This window comes from Rhizophagus irregularis, chromosome 8, assembly GCF_026210795.1.
Source record: "Rhizophagus irregularis chromosome 8, complete sequence".
Taxonomy (NCBI): Eukaryota; Fungi; Glomeromycota; class Glomeromycetes; order Glomerales; family Glomeraceae; genus Rhizophagus; species Rhizophagus irregularis.
Window position 1 is genome coordinate 2,534,188 of NC_089436.1, and position 24,923 is coordinate 2,559,110.

The following is a 24,923-nucleotide window of genomic DNA, read 5'->3' on the forward strand; positions in this document are numbered from 1 at the left end:
GTCAGCGCCTATGTAATAGCGAGATAAGTCCAATGATCTTGCAACATTTATTTTTTCAGCTACGAGCTGTCTTATCGTCTTTTTTTTAATTAAACATATAATCCAACAACATTTCGAAGAGCTTTTTTCATTTCTTCAGGTAATTCATTTGAAACACACGTTAACCACTGACGAAATATAGCCAAAACTTCAAGGGGAAGATTGCGAAAATTAGCGCTAATACTACTACTATTTTGATACGCGCTACCTATATTCGGCCACAATTCACTCCTCTTAAATTCCTAGCAGAATGGTCAAGATGCTGTACGAAGAAATAATGCTCTTAATTCAACGTATATGATATTTGATCCCCATTTGGGAGGGAACTATAACGTTGCTTTCTAATAATTCGCTCATCTATTTCTGACTTTATTCACTAGATCTTTGCTCTTGGGAAGGACTTCTGGGTAGTGACGGTCTTTAACAAAGTAACTCCAATTATTAATTAATAGTAGTTGTTCAAATTCGTCTCTATAATAAAAATTAAAATAGGTTCGAAATATATGAATTATAAATATTACAGATTTATTATAATGATACGTAAATATATTTACCTTGGGAGTACGTGTTTGTGCATTTTCCAAACGCGGAGAACAATATGGAGAACTAGCCGGAGAAGATTCCATCAGAGTTGTTGATAATATAGGACTTTGGCTTTTCTTATATTGCCTTCCGGCAACCATATTGACGTATTCAGGAAAACAAGCCCAAACCGACTACTTAATTGCAAGATGATCTGACGCTTTACTCGTTATGTTCTCAATTCTTTCTTTTTTAACATTTCGTCTACAATTATTAGATAGATATCAAGGTAAGTGAATTATTCATATCATAAAAAGAAAGAATACTGAATATCAACTATAAGTCACCTATTTCTTCTTGACCAATTTGAGGCGATGATAGACGATAGAGCGATGATTGAGGTAGCGGCGACGATTGATACTCTTATAGCTATTGAGGTGTTGCGACCATTAAGGTTGAGATTGTTGAAGTTGTTGCGACCATTGAAGGTTGTTGAGGTTGTTGAGGTTGTTGAGGCCATTGAGATTGAGGTGGTTGCGGCCATTGAAATTGTTGAGGTTGAGATTGTTGAAATTGTTGAGGTTGTCGCGGCCACTGAAATAGAGTTTGGGGTTGAGATTGTTGCGGTTGTTGAGACTGAGGTTGTTGATATTGCGGTTGCGATGGCTGCCAATGTTTAATAAGCGAGCCTTTTTTACGAATTCCTTGTTCTTTATCAAAATCTTGAGAAGACATTTTAATGATAGTTAAAAAATGCAAGTCAAAAAAAAAACAAATATCTAAATATAAAAAAAAAAGAAATAATTAATTGAATAAAAAAAAAAATTTTTTTATCCCTTTTTTTTTGCGTTGATCTTACCACATCATGATCGAAAAAAATTAATTATTAGTTTTTAAATTATAAATTAAATTACAATTTTACTAATTTAATATATAAACTTGCCTTTTGGGTAATTCCAGATTTAGAATAACTTCCTTGTCCGGAAAAACTGCTTCTCTTAATAGGCAATTGGATCCCTCAGGATCTTTTGGCAAATCGTACTCAAATTTGACAAATATGAGTTTCGTATTATTAATATTTACATCAACAGAGAGATTTTTCACATTAAAAATAAAAATATCTATTGTAAGCTGGTAATTGTGATATTAATTTCGACTTCAAAAATATTGTAAGCTGGTAATTGTGATTGTGATGGTTGTGGTGATTGTGGTGGTGGGAGTTGTACCGGTGATGATTGTGGTGATTGTGGTGGTGGGAGTTGTAACGGTGATGATTGTGGTGATGGTTGTGATAGGGGCGGCTGTACCGGGGATTGTAGTGATTGGTTTTGTGTATTCTAATTTTTTATAAAAAATTTTAATAAGTAATAATTCCTTCATTAATTTATATTTCATTAATGTAATAATAGTGCTTACAGATCGTCCATCATCATCGTCGTCATCATCATCATCATCATCATCATAATCATCATCATCTCCTCCTTTTGGACGTGCTTCTGCGAACATAATTGTTTTACTTAGAGGTCCGATAAATTTTTTGTTTCTCACATAATTGTAAAATCTAGTTTTATCATCATCATTTTCGAAGTGCACAAATCCATGCCTAAATATAACAAATGTTCATTTAATTAAATTATTAATTAAAAATTGTATATATTAATTATTTTATTTCATTACCCCCAATCAGGATCCTTTCTGATATGTACAAAATTGTAAGAAAATCTATTCTTTAACCATCCCTTAACGTCTTTCGATTTTATCCCTTTTAACTCTTTCGTGTTCTTACCACCGAAGAAAACTGATAATTTATGATCACGACAACATTCATGTCTTTTCTTACCTATATTATTATTAAATAAAATTAAAAATAATAAATTAATACTTTATATTAAAAAAAAGAAAAATGATTCATTCTTGATATATACTTTTTCATATAATATATTTGATTTCAATAAAGGAATATTAAATATCATATTTTAACAAAGGAATGGGAATGTTAAAGATGAAAGGAAACATATTTTAGCCTTTCGGGACGAAAGGAATCTTATTTTAGCCTTTCGTGATGAAAGGAATCTTATTTTAGCCTTTCGTGATGAAAGGAATCTTATTTTAGCCTTTCGTGACAAAAGGAATATCGATTATTTTAACCAAGCATTTAGCCTTTCATGACGAAAGGAATATTTTAATTCAGCCTTTGTGACAAAGGAATAGCAAGCAAATTTACTTACCCATTTTTCTTTGTTTACTAAATCTTACGAAACCCACATTCTTATTGTAATTCGAATGCAAAATTCGATAAATTTTATTGGTCAGTTAATGTTAATCATCATGTGAAATCAAATATTTTTTTTTTAGTCATACTCAAGTTTCACAAACCCAATTATATTGCACTATACGTCATAATTACACATCTTAATTACAAAAAAACTTTTCGTGTCACTTATCAGTCCAATCAAAAATAAATAAACCGGATTTTGAACAGGCGTAACATGAGATTATATTTAAACGGTACGGTAACACTATTGGCTTTAGCCTTTAAGCAATGTGACGAAAATTATACCCTACCTCCCACTGTCAACACCTTCTTCACCAAGAATATTATATTCTTCGAGAGATGTGTTAATATCTATGACGAACAACAACTGGCTAATTCCTTACAACCATCCAGTATAAAGAGGCCTGTAAAATTTGTAAGTATTTTGGCCATTCTGTAAAAAGTTGCCCCAATTTAAAATCGCAGTTTTGATGGGGTAATTATTGTATACGCTGCTGGAAAGCTGGGCACAACAGTAGTGAATGTAAAAATGAACTGGAGGTCGTGCCGTTCAACGAAGAGTTTCGTTCTCCAGAAGAAATTGTAAATTTTTTGATTTATAAATAGTTTATTTTTTTAAAAAAAAAATTTTGAAATTTTTTTTTCTTACGAAATTTACCATGAGTTGCTGGTAGCAGTGGCAAATTTCGAAAGTTTATCTGGGCCGTGGTGGCAGGGTGAACTTTTTTTTTATACTTTTATTGTATGAAATATTTTTCAATTTTTACAACCTAATAAAGAGTTAACGGACATTTTTTGAATATCATCTTGAATGCCAAATTGATATGGTGATAATGTTAAATTCATATTGCAGAAAATATAAAAAAAAATTGTTCAATATGGAAGTCAGTAATTTGATGGATCAGTGATGTCAGAATCAACATCGGAAGTACATATTGAAAGATCACGTCGTATTTTGATAAATTTATTGATGTCGCGACGTTATAACCAGAAGTACTTGGAAAATCACAGTTAACTGTGTAGAGGCTTCCATTAAACGAGAAAAATTTTTCATGTGCTGCGTCATTGCTCCTCTTCCAAATTAATGATTTCTGCTTGTCTGGTTGATTGAGATTGTTGTCTCCTCTTCAAAATGTGGACACCTGGGCAATATTGTAAACGAGGTAGTTGTTCATCCTCATAAGGATATTGCAATCGAAATGGTCTGTAATTACGTCCAAATTCAGGATAATATTGTGATTGAGGTTTATAAATGGATTGTTGTTGCCGTTGATATTGCTGATGATGTTGTTGTAGATGTTGTTGGTGAAGTTGATGTTGATGTTGCTGTTGCTGTTTTTAAAAATAACCTTCACGATTAACTCAATTTAATATTTTATTATTGTATTATAAAATCCAATATACTAATAAAAATGATTTGATTTATTTTAAAAAAACACTGCATGATATCTTCGTGATATCGGTTTGTAATTGTAAAAAAATTATCTAAATGATATCGCCGTGATGTTTCATAATTGTACCAAAAAAAATCTAAATGATATCGCCGTGTTCGATTCAGTTAAAGAATGTGAATGAATGTTCGTTAATTTTGGTTGCAAATTTGAAGTTTTATTTTGGCAATAATGTTATACAATAGAAATAAAAATGATAAAGAATATACTATCTACCCGTCTTCTTTTAGATTGTGAAAGTAAAAAAATATATATATATATATATATATAGATACAAAGAAAAAAATTATTGTTGTAGTAACAATGATAATTATAATCATTTGACCTGGTTTTTAAAATGATGGTTTTTTACATAGAATTTTTTTTTTTTAAAAAAAAAAAGAAAAATTTGTTTTATAAATTTACATACGAACCTCTCATCAAACTTCAACACACGACCAGATACTTTACTTTTCTACGCTAAAAATTTAAATTGAAAAAAATCTACATAATATATATTATTTTTTTCGCTTTTTAGTAGATTTCTTTGATTTCGGCTTTGGTTCATCCTCAGAGCTGGAATTTGAATCATCATCATCATTATTTTCAATTTCATACTTTGATAAATCAATCGAAGAACCAATATTATATCCAGATAAATTGTTAAAAATATTATTAACCGTATAAAGGTTTCCGGTGTGAGTAAAAAAACGGTCACGTGCATCACTGTTATAAATTTCTAAACAGTGGAATCCAAAAAGAATTAAATTTTTAAGCGAATTTTCGTTTTCTTGAGATATCGGCTTGTCCGAAAATTTCAACCAAAGGTTGAATATTTCTTCAATATGACGACCTTTTAAGTACGGCTTGAAATCAAGACTTTCGTCTTTTTCTTTACGTTTTTGATAAGTTTCGTATCTAAGCTTAATGTTATCCCATAATGTATTTCTCCAGTACGACCAGGTTTTACGAAAACTTTTTGCTACATTATGTAATATGTCAGGATGATCGTTCATAAAAGTTGGTAACAATGACGCTAAGAAATCTTCTATAATTTGATTATTGTTGCTTTTATCTAAGTTTCTTGTTCTTAGGAATAATGATTTTAATTCGTTAATCACTATTATTCTTAACCACTTTGGGATAGAGTTTTGCAACGATATAATATTAGAAATTCTCTTCTGGTTATATGATATATTTGTATCACGATCTGTGAACTTTTCAGGAGAATTTGCATAAGGGCGAATCGATGTTGGATATCTTTGATTCTTGAGATAGAATTTTGGCAGCTGTAAGCCTGAGCTTAAGAGTTCTTCTTCCATATCATTCCTAATTTTTAAAGAAAACATTGTTATATGAAGATTACAAGATGATAAATATGAAAAAAATATATTTGTTACATTGGATTCATCCGAGGGAGAGTTGAAGATGTAACAGAAGGTATAGCAATACCAAGAGAAGAAGTACTAGTACTACTTTGAGTTATAAGAGGAATTTCTTCCAAGGTATCCCTAATTTTAAAAAACATTATGTTAATATGAAGATTATAAGATTATAAATATGAAAAAATCATATTCGTTACATTGAATCCGTCCGTGTGAGAGTTGGGGTTGTCATAATAGGTGTAGACGATGAGGAAGTGCGGCTTCGTTCTTCACTAGAACGCTTGCCTCTGTGGATCATCTGCTCGATTTGATCATGTAAATGTTCAGGGAGCGTCATGGCAAAGCGTTCTGCAATAGATTGTCGGACATAAACAGGATTAACGGCTCTGGACATGATGTCCTCGATTTGTAGAAATAGTGTAGCGAGTAAATTATCTATATGATAGAAATAACGTTACAAGTTATTGTTCTGTTATTGAAGATTTCTTCAAATACTGAATATTATAATAATACAGACCAATTTCTTCATCAGAAAGTAATTGTGTTGAAGGATGCTGCAAGTGTTGTGAGGAATACGAGGGGTATGGAAGCTGTTGTTGTGACGAGGGGTATGGAGACTGTTGTTGTGACGAGGGGTATGGAGACTGTTGTTGTGACGAGGGGTATGGGTACAAGGGGTATGGAGAATGTTGCCGTGACGAAAAACGTTGAGAGGGATATGGATACTGTTGCTGTGACGAACGTAAGGAAGGTAAAAGTTGAGATGATTGAGATAAATATTGTTGTGACCATTGAGGTTGAGATTGCGATTGCGAAGGCGATTGCGAAGGCGATTGCGAAGGCGGTTGCGAAGGTTCCCAATGCTTAATAAGAGAGCTCCGTCTATGACTTTCTTTTTCTTGTACAGGCTTATTACGATCTTGAGAAGACATTTTTTGATAATGGTTTCTATGAGTTAAAAAATGTGGGTCAAAAAATTTTTTCAATTGAATTTTTTTTTTATTTAAATAATTTTAATCTTACCACATCATGATCGAGTAAAAATACGGTTAATTTCGAAAATAAAAATTATTTTTTGCCATTGATCTATTACATCGTGTAATACAGATTTTTTTAAGGGAAAAAAAATCTGATTAATTATTTAATATAATGATGGATATTGTGATTAAATCATGAACAAGTAATTTTTTCATATCGTGATTATATTACTTTTTTTCCTTAAAAAAATCATACGGTACAATAAAAACAATGGAAAAAAGAATTTTTTTTTCTTTTTCGAAATTAAATAGATTAGATTGAGTCAATAATTAGACTTTTCTTTTTTTCGAAATTAATCTCATCATATGATTACGGATATTGTAATTAAATCATGATCGAGTAGAATCTTTTTTCAATTTTTCTTTTTTTTCTTTGTGATCGAATAAAATTCCATATCGTGTTTATACACCTATTAGCAAAAAAACTTTTTTTTGCAAAAAAAAATTGTATTGATATTGGTTTCCTAATAACACTACGGGTTCCTTGAACCCTCTCAAGCATCTAAAGTTAAACTCTCTTATAAACACAGAGAGCGCAACTTACCTTAATATGACATGAATACTAAATATGCTTAGTAGTGAGAACGAAAAATTAAATTTTGGGGATCAACAAACTGAAATGGATTTTAACACATGAATCCTTCAGATGAAATTACTATGTTAGTAGAAAATTCAGGAGGTGGAAATAAACAGTATAATTATAATTTTGCTTCGCCACAATAACTTTTTATGATGGTAACAATCGTTATATAATTTTGATTATTTTCTATATGACCAAAATAAGTATATTGTCTTTTTAACAAAATTTTTTAAGATCATCAAAATATTATTTTGATATTAGCAACTGAATGTTGGAACACATGATCGGAAATCTGATTCTTCAATAATTTAAGTATAATACTTATACGAAAATTTATAGCATATTTTTTTTATTTTATATTATAGTGTATTATAAGTTTATTATATTATTATTATCATAAAAAAAAATTGTGACCCGTCTTGCATAATTGCGCTTCTTCACTCCAATGTAAATAAAATGTGATAAAAGATAATTTTTTTATTATAGTACCTAATATCATAAAAACGCTAACATTTTATTTATTAGGGATGATATTGAAAAAAGCTTGTTGAAGCTGGATTATCGTTACCATTAAAATATCTGGAAATTTGATCATTTTTCAAAATTTGATTTGACGAATCGTTCAAGTACATCGTTCCTAAATAATGGCTTCAATTCGCCAAAAATTATCTTTCTAATCCACTTCGGTAGTGATTTGTACGACTCAAAAAGCAAACGTGCCATTTGAGCTTGAGTAATGCTGCCTGAATTGTGTGGATCGATGAATTCTTTTAAGGATACGCTGACGTGTTACAAATTTATAATAATTTGCGTAACGTCCTTTGGAAGAAATTAGTAGAAAGGTACATTAAATATAAAAATAGTAAAGAGAAGATTAAGCCGAATGTAAATCTAAAGAATCGACAAATTAAGGAAAATACTAACGGAGGAGAATGAGAGCGCACTTAAAATCTCATCATCTTTGGGTTTTATTGTATTGAGAATTTATAAGATGCGCACGACAAATTTTTCTCATTTTACGGAAGCCTTTTCACAGTTACTTGTGATTTTCCAAGCTCTTCGAGATATAATATTGCGGCTTCTATGGATTTATCAAATTTTTATGTAGTCTTTAAATAATAATAATCATACACGTGATAATACAGTGGCCATAAGTCACACGCTCCTGGGTATAATTTCATGGGATGGTTTTTTCCCCGAAGGGAAAAAACCCTGAACTACTGTAGTTACTGAAACAGGAATTATACACGAGATCTTTACGTTGTACTAAACTAATTTTGACGACAGTACAATTGGACAATTTCCAAAATTGTTGAATCCCAATAATAAATAACATCTTTTTTCGATAAAAAAAAAAGGTAATTTTCTTTTCATTTAATAATGGGAAAACCATCATTACATTCTAGGAAAACGGCCTGGCGTAGACAAAAAAAATGACAATATAAAAAATTTAAACAAAAAGAAATTGAAATATCTGATCTCCAGATACAGCTCCAGGATTTCCAAAAAGCTGTTGAGACAGCCGGTGAACAAGTGATTTCCAAGCTAGACAAAACTGAGCGTGAAAACGCAAATCTATTGAAGTGGATCGATATTTTTTCAAATCAAATCTCAAGTCAGGAAGAAGAGATATATAAGCTTGAATTAAAGAGTTATTTAGCACAATCATCATCGTCTCTGTCATCTCCACCACAGCCACCATCATCATCATCATCATCACAATTGTCACCGACATCTTTTAAAAGCATGGATGAGTACTTTAAACATAATCAAGTTAGTAATTTTTTAGGTATTGTGCAATTTTTAATGATTTTTATTTTTATAATTAATGAATTGTTCTCATTTTTTAGTAAAAGAAATCTAGTAGTTCATTATTTTTTTTTACTATTCTCATTTTTTTTAAATAAAAGAAATTTTTGTAATATTGAAATAAATACATAAAATAATCAAATTCGTATTAATAATATATCGTGTAAAATATGTTTTATTTGCCAGTAAATAATAAAAAAAAATATTTGTAAAGGTTTAACTGGGAAATTTTCGCCTATCAGGAGGATATGGGGAAATTTTCGCCCGCTAGAACTCTACGATAATAATCGCCATAAGGTATACATAGTAATCGAACCAGAGACCCGCTGCGATGCGGATTTCCTATCTCAAACTACTCTACCACATGCGATTATCTGTTTAAGGGATATTTATTGATTACTCTTTATTACTAAATTACTGGATTATTGATTGTGCTATTCCCTAATAAGGTTTGTACGATCACTGTAAGACCTGTTATGTATGTATATATACATGTTAATTGTTACTGCGTTAAGAGATTGTTAATTTTTTTTTTTATCAAAAATTAAATGAGAAAACGATTACACTTTACAGAAACTTACCATTTTTAATCAATATAGAATCGATATCGTTAAGTTTATCTTAACGGTATCATTTCGATATCATTTCGATATCATTTCGATATCATTTCAATATCGATTTAATATCGATATGATATCGAAATAAAGTATTATCACTTCGATATCATTTCGATAATAAATCGATATTGAAATGATATCGAAATGATAATTAAAATGATATCGAAATGATATCTTTAAATTAAACTTAAAGATGTTGTTTCGATATCATTTCTATTATCATTTTGATATCATTTCAATATCGATTTAATATTGAAATGATATCGAAGTGATAATACTTTATTTCGATATCATATCGATATTAAATCAATATTGAAATAATATCGAAATGATATCGAAATGATATCACTTGAAAACTTAAAGTTTCTGTAAAGCAGTTATGATAATTGATGATTATAAGGTCAAGGTTACGATAAAAAAATAATTTTTAGAGAATGACATAAATAACAGATTAATAGTTATATTTTAGCGTCAAATTGTGTTAGTGAAGTTATTACGACATTAACTTATTAACTTGTGAAGTCACATTCTATAAACTTTTAAAACAATATGATATATTGTAATCTTTATTATAATAAAGGAATAAAAAACATATCAATGTTATCACGGTCTTTTATGTGATATGTACTGTATTTATGAAAAAAGATGGAGTTTTAAAGAGCTAGCAATGTTTCTTCCGCTACGGAAAGGAATTTCTAGATCTTCTGTAATAACATCTAACTCCTTAACCTTTTCTTTGATATTTGCGCTTTCAGTTTCAACCCAGACTATTTTGAAGCATTTTCTGAAGAATTCTATTAATTTATCTAGTGAAGTTTCCGATAATTTTGTAAAATCGATGGCTGAAACGTATCGGCTTAAGATTCTCTTTAAAACCACCTCACGTGATATGAAGTTGTTTACTTCCTCGTCGGTAGGATCTGAACTTTCCGTATATTCACTTTAATAGAAAAAAATTTTAAATCATTAAATCATTGTAGTAAAAACAACATAACGATATGAACGTATCGATCACCTTTCTACAATTTGTCGAAATTCTTTTACTAATGTTGAAAGTACATTTTTCAATTGATATCGATAGTCGGAAAATGATTTACGATATCGTTCGTTAATTGACTTCGCCACGCTTTGATAAGCATCATGCCCAAAAATTTTTTGTGTTATTTTATCAAACGCATGATCGGACGGATTTCTAGTTCGCAAAAAAAGACATTTCATTTCTTCGTCAATAAGACGATAATTATCCTAAATAGTAATAATATCAATAATACATAATACATCAGTAATTCTGCTGTGTAATAACGATTGTTCTTAATTGGTAAGAATGTAACAACCAAAATAAGAAATGGACTTTACGTTGTCAGATGATGACGAAGTCGAGGTGGTTAGTGGCAAATTTGTTGATGGCTGCTTCGTCGAGGCATCAAGCATTTTGTTTGCCAAATGTAGCACACTTGGATGTAAGACCAACCAATTGCAAATTTGCAATTGATTGGTCATTGCGCCAAACTGAACCGGAATTTCTTCTTCACTCTCTAGAAGTAATATTAAATGAGAATAAAATTATATTCATTAATTATGTTCAGATTTTATGTTTTACCGCTTTCATCATTTTCATTTTCTTCTTGTTCTTTATCTTGCTCTCTCCTATCCCTCTCTCTCCTATCCCTCTCTCTTCTCTCTTTCTCTCTTCTTTCTTTTTCTCTTCTTTCTTTTTCTCTTCTTTCTTTTTCTCTTCTTTCTTTTTCTCTTCTCTCTTTATCTCTCCTCTCCATCTCTTTCTTCTCATTTTCTCTTCTTTCTTTTTCAATATTTCTTTCTTCTTGCTCTGGAAGCATATCTTCATTATAACGAAGTAAATTTATTTTTAAATAAATTCGCAGAAATATCATTTCAATTGAATAATAAAACAATTATTATAAGGTATTTACCCAAAATAATTCTTTCAATATCATCATCTTGTCTATTATTACCTTCTCCAATATCTACATCTTGTCCATGTAAATTATCTTGTTCATGTTCACTTCCTTCCTCTCTCCTTTCATCTCTTTCCTTATTATAATTACGTGAAGAGTTGGCAACATATGTACGAATAGTTTTTGTAGTCTTTGCAGCTTTTGTTGTCTTGTCTTTTAGGTATCATTATAATAGTATTAGGCGCAATTACTATATAAAATTTCAAATCAAAAATATAATTTTATTACCTTTTCCTGTTACTCCTCTGCGTTTAGTCATGATAAACAAACAAGATGGTACTTATTGGTATTGTGCTAGTAGCAACGTAAAGAAATAGGTGATTCCTGACGAAACGAATACAGCATTATCTTTATTTATTTATAGAGATTTCTCCTAATATTAAGAAAAAATTACATCGTGACCGCAGCACATAAAAGGAAATTGGGTTAGCATTCTCGAAAAAAACGTTCATGGTTACATTAAATCTTGGATAGTTGATCGGAAGAATTTGTTAATGGTTACATCGATTCTTTATGAAGAAAATTTTGGGAAAATTTGATGTCTTAACGGTTACATGTAAAGAAATTATATATGAGTATCGTAACCGTAGGACATAAACGGAAATTTGGCCAACAAAATTTTCAAATTATTGGAATAATTGATCGGGAAAATCCTTAATGGGTATATTAGCTCTTTGTCCGCAGAACATTAATGGTAATTTCGAGCAATATTAACGGTTACAAGTAAAGAAGCTATATATGAATATCGTGATCGCAGGACATAAACGGATTTTCGGGATAATTGATCAGGAGAAAAAATTTGTTAATGGTTACATAATCAGGGTTGAAGAATTATACTGTACGTACTATATTATGCTGTCCTAATACTTAAATAGAGTACATTTTTTATATGTTTAATATATTATATATTTATTTTAATAATTAGGATTGATAATAAATTATTAACTATTCTTTTAATCTTAATAGAAAAAATATTATATTAAATATTTAACAGTGCAATATTAATGGGCAATGGAAAAATTGCGGTTACATGTAAGGTGATCGCAGGACATAAAAGGAAATTTAGATTCAGATTTGGGGATAATAAAAATTATTAATGGTTACACATTGATTTTTTATCTGCAGCGCATTGATAGAATTCAGGGGTAATCTGAAAAATTTGACAGAAATATCGTGATCGCAGGACATAAACAGAAATTTAGATCAAAAAATTGATCGGAAAAATATTTGTCAACAGTTCTGTTGATTCTTTATCTGCAAAAGATCTTTATCTGCAGCACATTGGTGGAATCTAGGGTAATGATCTGAAAAATTTGACATGAATATCGTAGTCGCAATAAATAAATAGAACTTTAGGTCAATAATTGATCGGAAAAAATTATTAATGGTTACATTGATTTTTTATCTGCAGCGCATTGATAGAATTCAGGGGTAATCTGAAAAATTTGACAGAAATATCGTGATCGCAGGACATAAACGGATTTTCGGGATAATTGATCAGGAGAAAAAATTTGTTAATGGTTACATAATCAGGGTTGAAGAATTATACTGTACGTACTATATTATGCTGTCCTAATACTTAAATAGAGTACATTTTTTATATGTTTAATATATTATATATTTATTTTAATAATTAGGATTGATAATAAATTATTAACTATTCTTTTAATCTTAATAGAAAAAATATTATATTAAATATTTAACAGTGCAATATTAGTGCAATGTATACAGTAAATTGATGAATTTTGGGCAATGGAAAAATTGCGGTTACATGTAAGGTGATCGCAGGACATGAACAGAAATTTAGATCAAAAAACTGATCGGAAAAAAATTTTGTCAACAGTTCTGTTGATTCTTTATCTGCAAAAGATCTTTATCTGCAGCACATTGGTGGAATCTAGGTAATGATCTGAAAAATTTGGCATGAATATCGTGGTCGCAATAAATAAATAGAAATTTAGATCAATAATTGATCGGAAAAAATTGTTAATGATTACATTGATTTTTATCTGCAGCGCATTGACAGAATTTGTTACATTAATTCTCTATCTCGGAATTATTTTAAAAAAAAACTTTTACAAGTTGTTGACCCAAATTTCCTTTTATGTAGTGCAGTCATGATATCACAGTCATAATATTATAAAAAAAATTACTTTGTACTTTTTTCCCAAAGAATTCAATTGATATTTTTTTAAAGTTTGACTGTCCATATCTTATCAGTTACATATAAAAATACCACATCTCAGATCAGAGTTTTTAGATTTCTAATAAAAAAAAGTTAGAAAGAAAATGTCCTCTCCCAAACCTAGTAGAGAAGAAACAGGTATAAAAAAAAAAAATACCTCATATTAATTCATTAAATAACGTATGATAATATTCATATAATTTCTTTCATATATAGATAATACGATATTGATCTCGCTAGACGATCTAATAAAAGAACAAACCCGATTGAACGATCTTCGCCAAACCAACATTAAAAAGAAATGGCAACGTCCGTCTCGTAACAACCGAATGAAGACCATGGGAGACTGGGCTCAGATGGTGAAAAAAGTATGATCATTTGATTCTTTAATATTTTGTGATAATTTGAAATATTTAACACTTTAAAATTATTTGTTAGAATTGATATTGCCATTATATGAAGTTATATCTCATTACAATACCGCACAATATTACTATATTCACCTTCTTTTCAATTTATTTCAATAAAAAAATAAATCTTATGTAATTTTATAATTGTATATATCCGTAAAGCTCACCACTAGTGATTTTATCATAATAATTGATCGTAATAATTTAAAATCATAAAAATCAAAATTTCATATAAACCGGAACACGAATTGCTAACAATTTTTTTCTGATCATTTGTCTTGTCTAAATGTGCTGCGATCACGATATTCTTAAAATGTAATGTCAATTTTTCAGAAAAGCTTTGTTAACCCAATTTCCGTTATGTCCAGCAGCCTATATAAATTTCTTTACATGTAATCGTCAAAACATCAATCAAGAGCTTTGTTAACCCAAATTTCTATAGTTACGATGTTGTTCATTATATAATTCATTAACAGTTAATGTAACTAACTATTAACGAATTTTTTTTCCGATCAATTATCCCAAAATTTGATGATCTAAATTTCCGCTTATATCTTGCGGTCACAATATTCATATAAATTCCTTTATATATAACCGTTAAAGAAGTCAACTCATCAGATCATTGCCTCAAAATTTCGTCAATGCATTGTAAGTAAAGAACCAATGTAGCCATTAAGAAAATTTCCCGATCAATTCAAATTTCCGTTTATGTCCCGCGGTCACAATATTCATACAAAATTTCTTTGCACGTCAATTTTAGATCATTTTACCAAAATGTACTGTGGACAAAGAACTAACGAATGTAACCATTGACATTTTTTTCTGATCGATTTTCCCAAAATTTAAGAAATTAGTAATCTAAATTTCCGTTTATGTTCTGCAGTCACGCACGATATTCATACAAAATTTCTTTACATGTAACTGTTGTTAACACGTCAATTTTAGATCATTTTCCCCAAGATTTCCATTAATGTACTGTGATCCAAGAACTAATGTAACCATTGACATTTTTTTTTCTCGAAATTTCGTGAAATTCGTAATATAAATTTCCGTTTATGTCCTGCGGTCACGATTTCATACAAAATTTCTTTACATGTAACCAGATCATTGCCCAAAATTTCCGTTAATGCACCACGGACAAGGAACTAATGTAACCGTTAAGAAATTTGTTAACCCAAAATTTCCGTTTATGTGCTGCGGTCACGATACTATGATATCCAATTGAAAATATTATAAAAGCAGTTAATGAATTAAATACACAAACGCGCATGGACATTTTTTAAATTTATGATTTTATTTCATTTTATTATTCCTTATTATAATTATTGTCATAGCCATGTTACGAAATAAACCTCGAAAAGCGAATATTGCTGCAATACCTTTTCGTATCCGTAATAATTTTAGAAGGTTGCCCAACAGATTTTTATTATCGGATAATGATGACAATGAAAAAATGGTACAAAAAGATTTTGAAGATGATAATATTAGTGGCGAAGAGTATAATGAATATGGCGACGGAGATGATGATTTAGAACAACGAAGTGATGATGATCATATAGAACAGCGAAGCGATAATGGTGATGATTTAGAACAACGAAGCAATGATGATCATTTAGAACAACGAAGCGATAATGATCATTTAGAACAACGAAATGATAATGATGATGATTTAGAACAACGAAGCAATAATGAAGAAGGTGATACCAACATGATTTCAACATCATCAGAGAATGAAACAGAAAGCGATTATATAATGTCCTTAGAAAGTGATGAAGATTATGAAACAATGTCGTCAGATAATGAAGAAAGACATGATTCTGATATCTCAGAAGAAAAGCTATTCGTTGATGAAGCATTGGCTAAAGATAAGTTACCATCTTTTGATGGTGATTTTGCTCCATATTTTCAAAATTTAACTACTGCTGCCTTATTTTGTTGGATTTATAAACATAATATTTCAACAAATGCATATGAAGATCTTGTTGACATTATCATGAGACCAGAATTTAATAGAGATCATATTGTAAAGAATATTCGGAGATTTCGATCATGGAGGAAGCGTCTTCCTCTTCCCTCAATATCAGCAAAATCTATCTCAATTTCATCAAAAAAAACACCATCAACTTTAAAGGATTCAAAGATGGCATATCAACTTTCAATAAGTGATATCATTTGGAATGTTCTTAACAACCCATCACTATTAAAGGAAATGTATTTTGGTGCTGGTGTCGATTCAAAAACAAAATCCGAGTACTGGCATGGTACCTTATGGGCAGAGTCACCTCTTTTCGGTCAAGAACAATTAATGATATCAGGGGGTAATTATTTATTAAATGCAAGCTGATGGTAGAGAGGCGAAGCAATAAAGTACAAGAGACTAACACTTTTTTCATATGTATATAATAGAGATATACCAATGCGGCGATTTTGTTTACTATTACGATAATGAGCGAAAACTTGGCAGATTGAGAGCGATATTATTAAATGAAGAGAACCAACAGTATCGGCTGAGAATCCAAAAAGTTCTAGATTATAGTGACTTGCCTGGAAATTTTAAGGGAGAATTAAGACAAAATCGCTCTCTTTCCGGAGAAGTTTGGTTACAAGATGAACCATTCTTGACAATAACAACATCACAAATTTCCGAAAAGGTTGCTGCAGATACACTACGAATTACCGAAGTACTTTATAAACATCATACACACTGGCGCATTCGTGATGCAACGTTCTCTTATCAACATCCTTCAGAATATATTTCCATAAGGCAGCCACCATCTCCAACAATTCCGGTTTATAAGCTGTTTTTGGACATATACTACGATGATTTTGGAACATTTAGGAATGTTTATCATTCGTTAGGAGGTGTTTATGTGCAGTTTGGAAATATGCCTGCCCATCAAAGAAAGTTGCTCAAAAATCACTTTGTTCTCGGGTTTGTTCCTTTCGGTGGTAATTTCAATGAATTCATGTTGCCATTCATTTCTGAAATGAAAGAATTCGAACAAGGAAAATTAATGGAAGTGAATGGCCAAGATGCTTGGGTGATAGCCGGTTTAGGTGTCGTAACTGCTGATTTACCACAAGGGAATGACATGTGTGGTGTATTACGACATAATGCCAATAAAGGTTGCCGCACTTGTACAGCCTCTCGAGAATCACTTACCAACTTCTCTCAGGATGTACCAGCAACATCAAGATATCATCACATCACTGACGATCAATTTAAAGAGATATTTGATGAACCTGCTACCACAAGGCAAAGACGACTTTGTACTGAGTTCGGACTAAGAACAAGGCCTAGCATTTTGGATAGGCTGCTAAGAGAAAGGCATCTACAGACACCTCAAGATGTATATCATGCAACTGCTGGGAAGATTGGACGACTTCTTAAATTAACGTATGATCTTAGAATTTAATTAACTTTAGCTAGATATGTAACGAACAAAATCTTTTAATAAAGCTTTTTGATTTCCACAGGTGCGAATTATTTTCACAAAAAGGAGAGGACGAGTTTATCAAAGCCTGGAAGAACTTAGAGAAACCAAAAAAATGGTCTCGTTTGCCAAATCCAATTAGCCACAATGCTAGTTTCATGATGTCTGACTATCTTAGGCTCGCTATGATAATGCCTTTTATACTTAATAGTTTTTTAGAATCATCAAGCTTAAAGGAAAATGAATCCAGAAGCATTCTGCGACGAATTCAAGAATCACGCATTAACATGGCGAAAAATGTAATAATTGCTTGTTGGGTATATGTAGCAAAAACAATGAGGATAGTTTTTAAAAGCAAGTTTACATTAGATTCGTATGACGAATTACAAAAATGCCTTGAAGAAGAAATGAAAATTCTTCCAAAGGTACAATTATTCATAATTCTTATATAATTTTTTATTTTTTATTTATCAATATATAAAATATTATTTAATAATGTGGCTTTAGGTTTTCCCTGAATTTGCTAACTTACCAAACCTGCATATCAATATCCACTTGCTGGTGCATGCAAGGACTTATGGTACTCTTATAAACACTCAAGTTGGTATCAAAGAGATGGTGCATCGGATCTTTAAAGCAATGGTACCACAAACAAATTGCAAGAATGTCGAGCTAGACTTGTTAAAGCGGTATACTACGCTCTTTGCAATTCGTCATTTAGTAGATGGAGGCGCAGATCAAAGATTATCACAACCTTGTAGAGGTTTCGCTACTATGTCCTCAAATTTTAGAAATTTATTGACTAATTGGTATATTACTGAAGACAAGGTATCAAATGAACAAGAACTGGAAGGAAATGAAGAAGGTTTGTATTACAATTTTATAATAATAATATTTCCGCAATTATTAACGTATTTTTATTTTATATAGCGATTTCATCTCCAGTGGATTTTATTACAAATATTATCTTAAAGAGGAGCTTATCCGTCAGGATCGCGAAAATATCATGAAAAATTTGCCAAATTTCAAATCTGAGCTGCTTCTTTCATTTATGGACATTGGACAAAAGTCAGCTCTTATATATTCTCAAATGAGCTGGTATGAATTGGCGACATACACTATGGAAGAAAGCGATGGCGTATTTTCCAAAGTACATCTTCATATTGGTGACGTCGTAACAATACACGAGGAAGACAGTGGTGAATGTTATGCGATTATAAAAGGGATCTTCAAATACAAGGGCAATGATGATAAATATTATGCCTTTATTACTATTGATTGGTTTGACAATATTAACAGAATTCACAACGTATTGAAATGTCCTCTTTTTCGCATTCAGACAAGCCAAGACATTCGCTGGAGAAGAATCTTCCCGATATCAATAATTGACCACGTACAGAAAGTTCACTTTGTCTATGATACGAAAATTGATTTGTGGATAAAAAATAATTATTATTTTACGGCTATATAGCTTTATTATGCAGTACTATGATTCTTTTCGGTATATTTATTTATGATAACGTGATTTATTAAATAAATAAAGATAACGATATCGTTACGATATCGTTTGATATCGTATTCATGAATTTATTAGGCACGTGACTTTGCAATTTTTATCCAATCAAATCATTGTTTGTTAGACATGTTAAACATTCGCACGATTATGTTTACGTCTACATCTCTCTATTCAATTTTTTTAAATTTTTTTTTAATACCGAAAAACATTTTGACAGTTTTTGTTATCAACAGTATAATTTATTCAAAAAAATATATTCATATTAACAATTACAGTCAGACCACTGTATATGCGCGTCTATTTTTATTCCGGCGTACGACAGGTACATATTCTGCTCTCGCTGGGTTATGTTAAACTATCTTTGACATTTATATAACGCGTCAAAAATAATTACGCGTTCAGTTTTAATAGTTTTTACCTTTTTATAATAATTTTTTTTTCATATCAATACCCAAAGAAAAAGAATAAAGGGAAAGAAGAAGAAAAAAGAAAAAAACCATTGTGAAAAAACGAAAAAGAGAAAACAAAGGAACGAAAAGAAAGAGAGATTATCCTGAAATTTTTTCACAAAAGGTACTACTGTACTTGGGGATCATTTGAGGGTTTTTTTTTGGCCGCTGATGAAATGCACCATTTTTAAGACCTCTATATGGTAGGCCGTATCATGGAGGCAGGGTATGCACATAGCGAAAGCGCCGTGCTCCTATGTAATACTTGGGATCTTGTGGTATCAGAAGGTAGTGGTGATGTATCATTGGTCATAGGCAGTTGGGTGCTAATGGCTGACGACCTAAGGGACACTCTAATGAGGTAGGCCCCGCCGGACGAGCTCAACCCACTTATTGCATTTTTTGATTCTTAAGGTTGAAAATCTTGGTCAAGTGTTCTGAGACCAATTTTTATTTTAAAAAAAAATTTCGTTTGATTTCTATAAATGCAGTACTTTAATTTATGCATCTTTTTTAGGATTAACAACCAGCATTTGCAATGACTTTAATAAATCTTAAGAACTATCATTTAATTAGGTTGGTTTGTATCTTCAACTCCTGTATTTTCTCATGGACAACTATATGTTGCATGTTCAAGAATAACATCAAGAAAAAATTTAAATAATTAAATTTTTACTTTATTTCAAGTTTAGGTTTTAACCATTAACTGCTAATGTAGTTAACAGGTGAATCCTAGTAGTATTTAATATTTGTGACGAAATCCGATAATGTTGTGCGTAACTACTCCATTATGTTATAATGATATCGTCACGTTGGTTTATGTTAACCATCCGGGGAGAGAGAGATGTGTCTAATTTACCAGGTACGATCATATCTTTAATTTCGCAGAAACTTGCACCATAATCTGTGTACTTATTAATTTAACAATTGTCACAAAGTTTCGATACAATATTAGTGTCATAACAGTTAACCATCTGGAGAGAGAGAGATGTCTAATTTACCAGGTACTTATCTTTAATTTCGCAGAAACTTGCGTTGTATGTAATACAGACTCTTGTCAATTCAGTATTTGGTATAATATTAGTGTCTTATGTTAACCGTCAGAGAGAGAAGCAATTTACCAGGTGCGTCGTAATCAGGAAACTTACATCAATTCAACATTTATAATATTATTGTCATACCGATATTGTCGCATTGTTTTATGTTACTAGAGAGGGATGCGCCTACATAATTTACCAAGTACGATTAAACTTCGCAATACTTATCAATTCAACAATTGTGAATCAATAATGACAGAACGTGACTACTTCAAGCTGTAATAACAATGATATCGATACGTTGTTTTTATTTTTCATTTTGACCATCATAATTGCATATTAATAATATATATGGCATTATCAATTAATAAAAATTATTGAATGTACTAGTACCTACGGTTCACAATTTTTTCATGACCCAAAATTCTTGTCAAATATCATCTTGATACTGTGTAAATGTCGTCCTGATATCTTAATAATATTTTTAAATGAAATAATATTTTTAAATGATATCGTAACAGTACGGTTTGATAATTATATCGATACATTTTCAACATCATCGCAACATCTTCACGATAACATCACGATTTTTAAATGATATCGTAACAATACGGTTTGATAATTATATCGATACATTTTCAACATCATCGCAACATCTTCACGATAACATCACGATTTTTAAATGATATCGTAACAATACGGTTTGATAATTATATCGATACATTTTCAACATCATCGCAACATCTTCACGATAACATCACGATTTTTAAATGATATCGTAACAATACGGTTTGATAATCATAACGATACATTTTCAACATCATCGTAACATCTTCACGACGACATCACGATTTTTTTGAAGATATCGCGACGATATAGTTATGATAGTCTTAACGATACCTTTCCAACATCTTCGCGATATTAAATTACGAAATCAATATGATATCGTTCTGATATCAAAATGTTACCGATTTTAATATCGCGAAGATGTTGGAAAGGTATCGTTAAGACTATCATAACTATATCGTCGCGATATCTTCAAAAAAATCGTGATGTCGTCGTGAAGATGTTGAAAATGTATCATTAAAATATTGTGGCAAATTTGAAGATTTCAGCAAAGTAATATGGAAAATTATAGAATTATCAAAGAATTTTATCTTCCTACTGATACTTTAATACAAGAATGGGCTATTTACTGTGGACTTAATGAATCTATTGAAGAGTTTGATGATTTGGATTTGTATTGGCGAGGTAAAAGACATATATTACTAGAACTTAGTTCACTGGCTTTAATATATATATGGTTGCCAGTAATGTTCCGAAAAAAATCTGATCCGATTCGTATCCGCGGATCTGATCCGAGACAGATCGGATCGAATCATAGATTTTATGATCCGTGATCTGATCCGGATCAAAAAAATTTGATCCGATTCGGATCGAATCAAATCAGATCAACAATTCATTCAAATAGGATCAGATCGGATTTGATTCGAGCGGATTCGGATCGGATCTGGATCGGATCAGATCAAAGCGCCCTGTTACGTTGCGAAATGTTAAGTTAAAAAACGTTTCGCAACGTTTTTATTAAAATGATTAAAAACCGTTGCGAAACGGTTTTTTTATTCGTTAAATTGAAATAAAAAAATGTTTCGCAACGTTTTTTTATTAAAATGATTAAAAACCGTTGCGAAACGGTTTTTATTCGTTAAAATGAAATAAAAAACGTTTCGTAACGTTTTTTTATTAAATAATTAAAAACCGTTGCGAAACGGTTTTTTTTTCATAAAATAATACGAAAAGATGCCGTTTTGGCATCTTTTTTGATAAAAAAAATGAAAAAGATGCCGAAACGGCATCTTTTTTATAAAATAATACAAAAGATGCCGTTTTGGCATCTTTTTCTCATAAAATAATACGAAAAGATGCCGAAACGGCATCTTTTTTTCATAAAATAATATTAAAAGATGCCGGTTTGGCATCTTTTTTGATAAAAAAAAATGAAAAAGATGCCGAAGCATCTTTTTTGATAAAATAATATTAAAAGATGCGTTTCGGCATCTTTTTTGATAAAAAATGAGTAAGATGCCGAACAGCATCTTTTTTCATAAATAATATTAAAAGATGCCGTTTTGGCATCTTTTTTGATAAAATAATATTAAAAGATGCGTTTCGGCATCTTTTTCATAAAATAATACGAAAAGATGCCGTTTCAGCATCTTTTATGATAAAAAATGAAAAAGATGCCGAAGCATCTTTTTTGATAAAATAATATTAAAAGATGCATTTCGGCATCTTTTTTTCATAAAATAATACGAAAAGATGCCGTTTCGGCATCTTTTTTGATAAAAAAATGAAAAAGACGCCGAAACGGCATCTTTTTTCATAAAATAATACGAAAGATGCCGTTTCGGCATCTTTTTTGATAAAAAAATGAAAAAGATGCCGAAACGGCATCTTTTTTATAAAATAATACTAAAGATGTTGTTTCGGCATCTTTTTTATAAAATAATACGAAAGATGCCGTTTCGGCATCTTTTCTCATAAAATAATACGAAAAGATGCCAAAACGGCATCTTTTTTGATAAAAAAATGAAAAAGATGCCGAACAGCATCTTTTTTTCATAAAATAATATTAAAAGATGCCGTTTCGGCATCTTTTTTGATAAAATAATATTAAAAGATGCGTTTCGGCATCTTTTTTTCATAAAATAATACGAAAAGATGCCGTTTTGTCATCTTTTTTGATAAAAAAAATGAAAAAGATGCCGAAACGGCATCTTTTTTATAAAATAATACGAAAGATGCCAAAACGGCATCTTTTTTATAAAATAATACGAAAGATGCCGAAACGGCATCTTTTTTATAAAATAATACGAAAGATGCCATTTCGGCATCTTTTTTGATAAAATAATACGAAAAGATGCCATTTCGGCATCTTTTTTGATAAAATAATACGAAAAGATGCCGTTTCGGCATCTTTTTTGCATAAAATATTACGAAAAGATGCAGTTTTGGTATCTTTTTTGATAAAATAATACGAAAGATACCAAAACGGCACCTTATTTGATAAAAAATGAAAAAGATGCCGAAACGGCATCTTTTTTCATAAAATAACGCCGTTTAACATTTCTATTTATGCATTTAACAAAAAAAACGTCTTTCGCAACGTTTTTTAATTGTATTAATGAGAAATGTTGCGAAACGTTTTTTATTTGATAATTTAACGAAATAAAAGCATTTTTTGCAGCGGGTTTTAACTATATAAATAAAAAACGTTGCAAAAACGTTTTTATTTAATAATTTTACCGATAAAAAATCGTTTTCGCAATTGTTTAATAAAAACGTTGCGAAACATTTTTTTGTTTGATAATTTGCCATAAAAAGTCATTTCGCAACGTCTTTTAACAATATTAATAAAAACGTTGCGAAAAACGTTTTTAATTATGAAAACCGATTCGGATCCGGATCGGATCCGGATCAGATCAGATCAAATCAGTTGGGATTCAGATCGGATCGGATCGAATCTAATTCAGATTCGGATCGGATCAGATCGAATCTAATTTGGATCCGAATTGGATCGGATCGAATCTGATTTAATTTGATTCGAATTTGGATCAGATCAGATTTAACTCAAATCCAGTCTGATCCGATCCGTTCGGAATACTAGTTGCCAGTATCTGGTGTAGATATTGAACGTAGTTTTTCTAGTTATAAAAGCATTTTATCAGATAGAAGAGTAGCGCTTAAAGAAGAAAATATTCAAATGCTTAATTTTCTTTATTTTAATCTTAGTAATAATGATGATTATAATAATGAATTGATGATTTATGAATAATATAAATGTATAAATTTATTACTTAATTGTAAATAAATAAATAAAATTTGTATAGAATATAAATTATTAAAAAGTTTTTCATAATCGGAATTATGTTAATTCTGGCCAGAATTATGGTAATTCTGGCTGAAATTATGGATCACGATTTTCACGATTTTTGTGATTTTTCACGCCTGATTTTTGGGCCATCACGACGTCAAATCCTGGACACCCTAACGGGTATCCGGATAACTATCACGTGATCTGGCTACACTCGTTTTTTTTTGTTTGTGACTTACAGCTATTTGCGAAAATAACGGACCAGCCGGACCACCTAATTCATTTTTTGACTGCGTATGAAATTTTCATACAGTCATACGCATGGTAATATCTGCCCGGACCGTCAAA

At 30.6% G+C, this 24,923-nt stretch overlaps 8 protein-coding genes across 8 annotated transcripts; 1 reads left to right on the forward strand and 7 right to left on the reverse strand.

The window, feature by feature from the left end:
- Positions 1-89: 89 nt before the first annotated feature.
- OCT59_028444 (uncharacterized protein) lies at positions 90-722 on the reverse strand (the record flags this gene model as incomplete). Its single annotated transcript, XM_066147289.1, has 2 exons — positions 90-281; positions 594-722. The coding sequence occupies 2 exons, from the start codon at positions 720-722 to the stop codon at positions 90-92; spliced, it is 321 nt and encodes a 106-aa protein (XP_065994011.1).
- Positions 723-990: 268 nt separating this feature from the next.
- On the reverse strand, positions 991-1,296 carry OCT59_028445 (uncharacterized protein; the record flags this gene model as incomplete). The annotated part of the gene is made up of 1 exon (XM_066147290.1): positions 991-1,296. The coding sequence occupies one exon, from the start codon at positions 1,294-1,296 to the stop codon at positions 991-993; it is 306 nt and encodes a 101-aa protein (XP_065994012.1).
- A 386-nt stretch (positions 1,297-1,682) lies between these two features.
- On the reverse strand, positions 1,683-2,793 carry OCT59_028446 (uncharacterized protein; the record flags this gene model as incomplete). The annotated part of the gene is made up of 4 exons (XM_066147291.1): positions 1,683-1,898; positions 1,978-2,164; positions 2,239-2,401; positions 2,790-2,793. 4 exons carry the CDS (start codon positions 2,791-2,793, stop codon positions 1,683-1,685), a joined length of 570 nt encoding a protein of 189 aa, XP_065994013.1.
- Positions 2,794-3,898: 1,105 nt separating this feature from the next.
- On the reverse strand, positions 3,899-4,707 carry OCT59_028447 (uncharacterized protein; the record flags this gene model as incomplete). Its single annotated transcript, XM_066147292.1, has 2 exons — positions 3,899-4,168; positions 4,693-4,707. The coding sequence occupies 2 exons, from the start codon at positions 4,705-4,707 to the stop codon at positions 3,899-3,901; spliced, it is 285 nt and encodes a 94-aa protein (XP_065994014.1).
- Positions 4,708-4,784: 77 nt separating this feature from the next.
- OCT59_028448 (uncharacterized protein) lies at positions 4,785-6,583 on the reverse strand (the record flags this gene model as incomplete). The annotated part of the gene is made up of 4 exons (XM_066147293.1): positions 4,785-5,595; positions 5,667-5,777; positions 5,849-6,086; positions 6,169-6,583. 4 exons carry the CDS (start codon positions 6,581-6,583, stop codon positions 4,785-4,787), a joined length of 1,575 nt encoding a protein of 524 aa, XP_065994015.1.
- A 2,135-nt stretch (positions 6,584-8,718) lies between these two features.
- On the reverse strand, positions 8,719-9,003 carry OCT59_028449 (uncharacterized protein; the record flags this gene model as incomplete). The annotated part of the gene is made up of 1 exon (XM_066147294.1): positions 8,719-9,003. The coding sequence occupies one exon, from the start codon at positions 9,001-9,003 to the stop codon at positions 8,719-8,721; it is 285 nt and encodes a 94-aa protein (XP_065994016.1).
- A 1,324-nt stretch (positions 9,004-10,327) lies between these two features.
- On the reverse strand, positions 10,328-11,929 carry OCT59_028450 (uncharacterized protein; the record flags this gene model as incomplete). Its single annotated transcript, XM_066147295.1, has 6 exons — positions 10,328-10,634; positions 10,710-10,939; positions 11,051-11,229; positions 11,295-11,534; positions 11,626-11,823; positions 11,899-11,929. 6 exons carry the CDS (start codon positions 11,927-11,929, stop codon positions 10,328-10,330), a joined length of 1,185 nt encoding a protein of 394 aa, XP_065994017.1.
- Positions 11,930-15,601: 3,672 nt separating this feature from the next.
- OCT59_028451 (uncharacterized protein) lies at positions 15,602-18,151 on the forward strand (the record flags this gene model as incomplete). Its single annotated transcript, XM_066147296.1, has 3 exons — positions 15,602-16,583; positions 16,672-17,662; positions 17,743-18,151. The coding sequence occupies 3 exons, from the start codon at positions 15,602-15,604 to the stop codon at positions 18,149-18,151; spliced, it is 2,382 nt and encodes a 793-aa protein (XP_065994018.1).
- Positions 18,152-24,923: the final 6,772 nt, after the last annotated feature.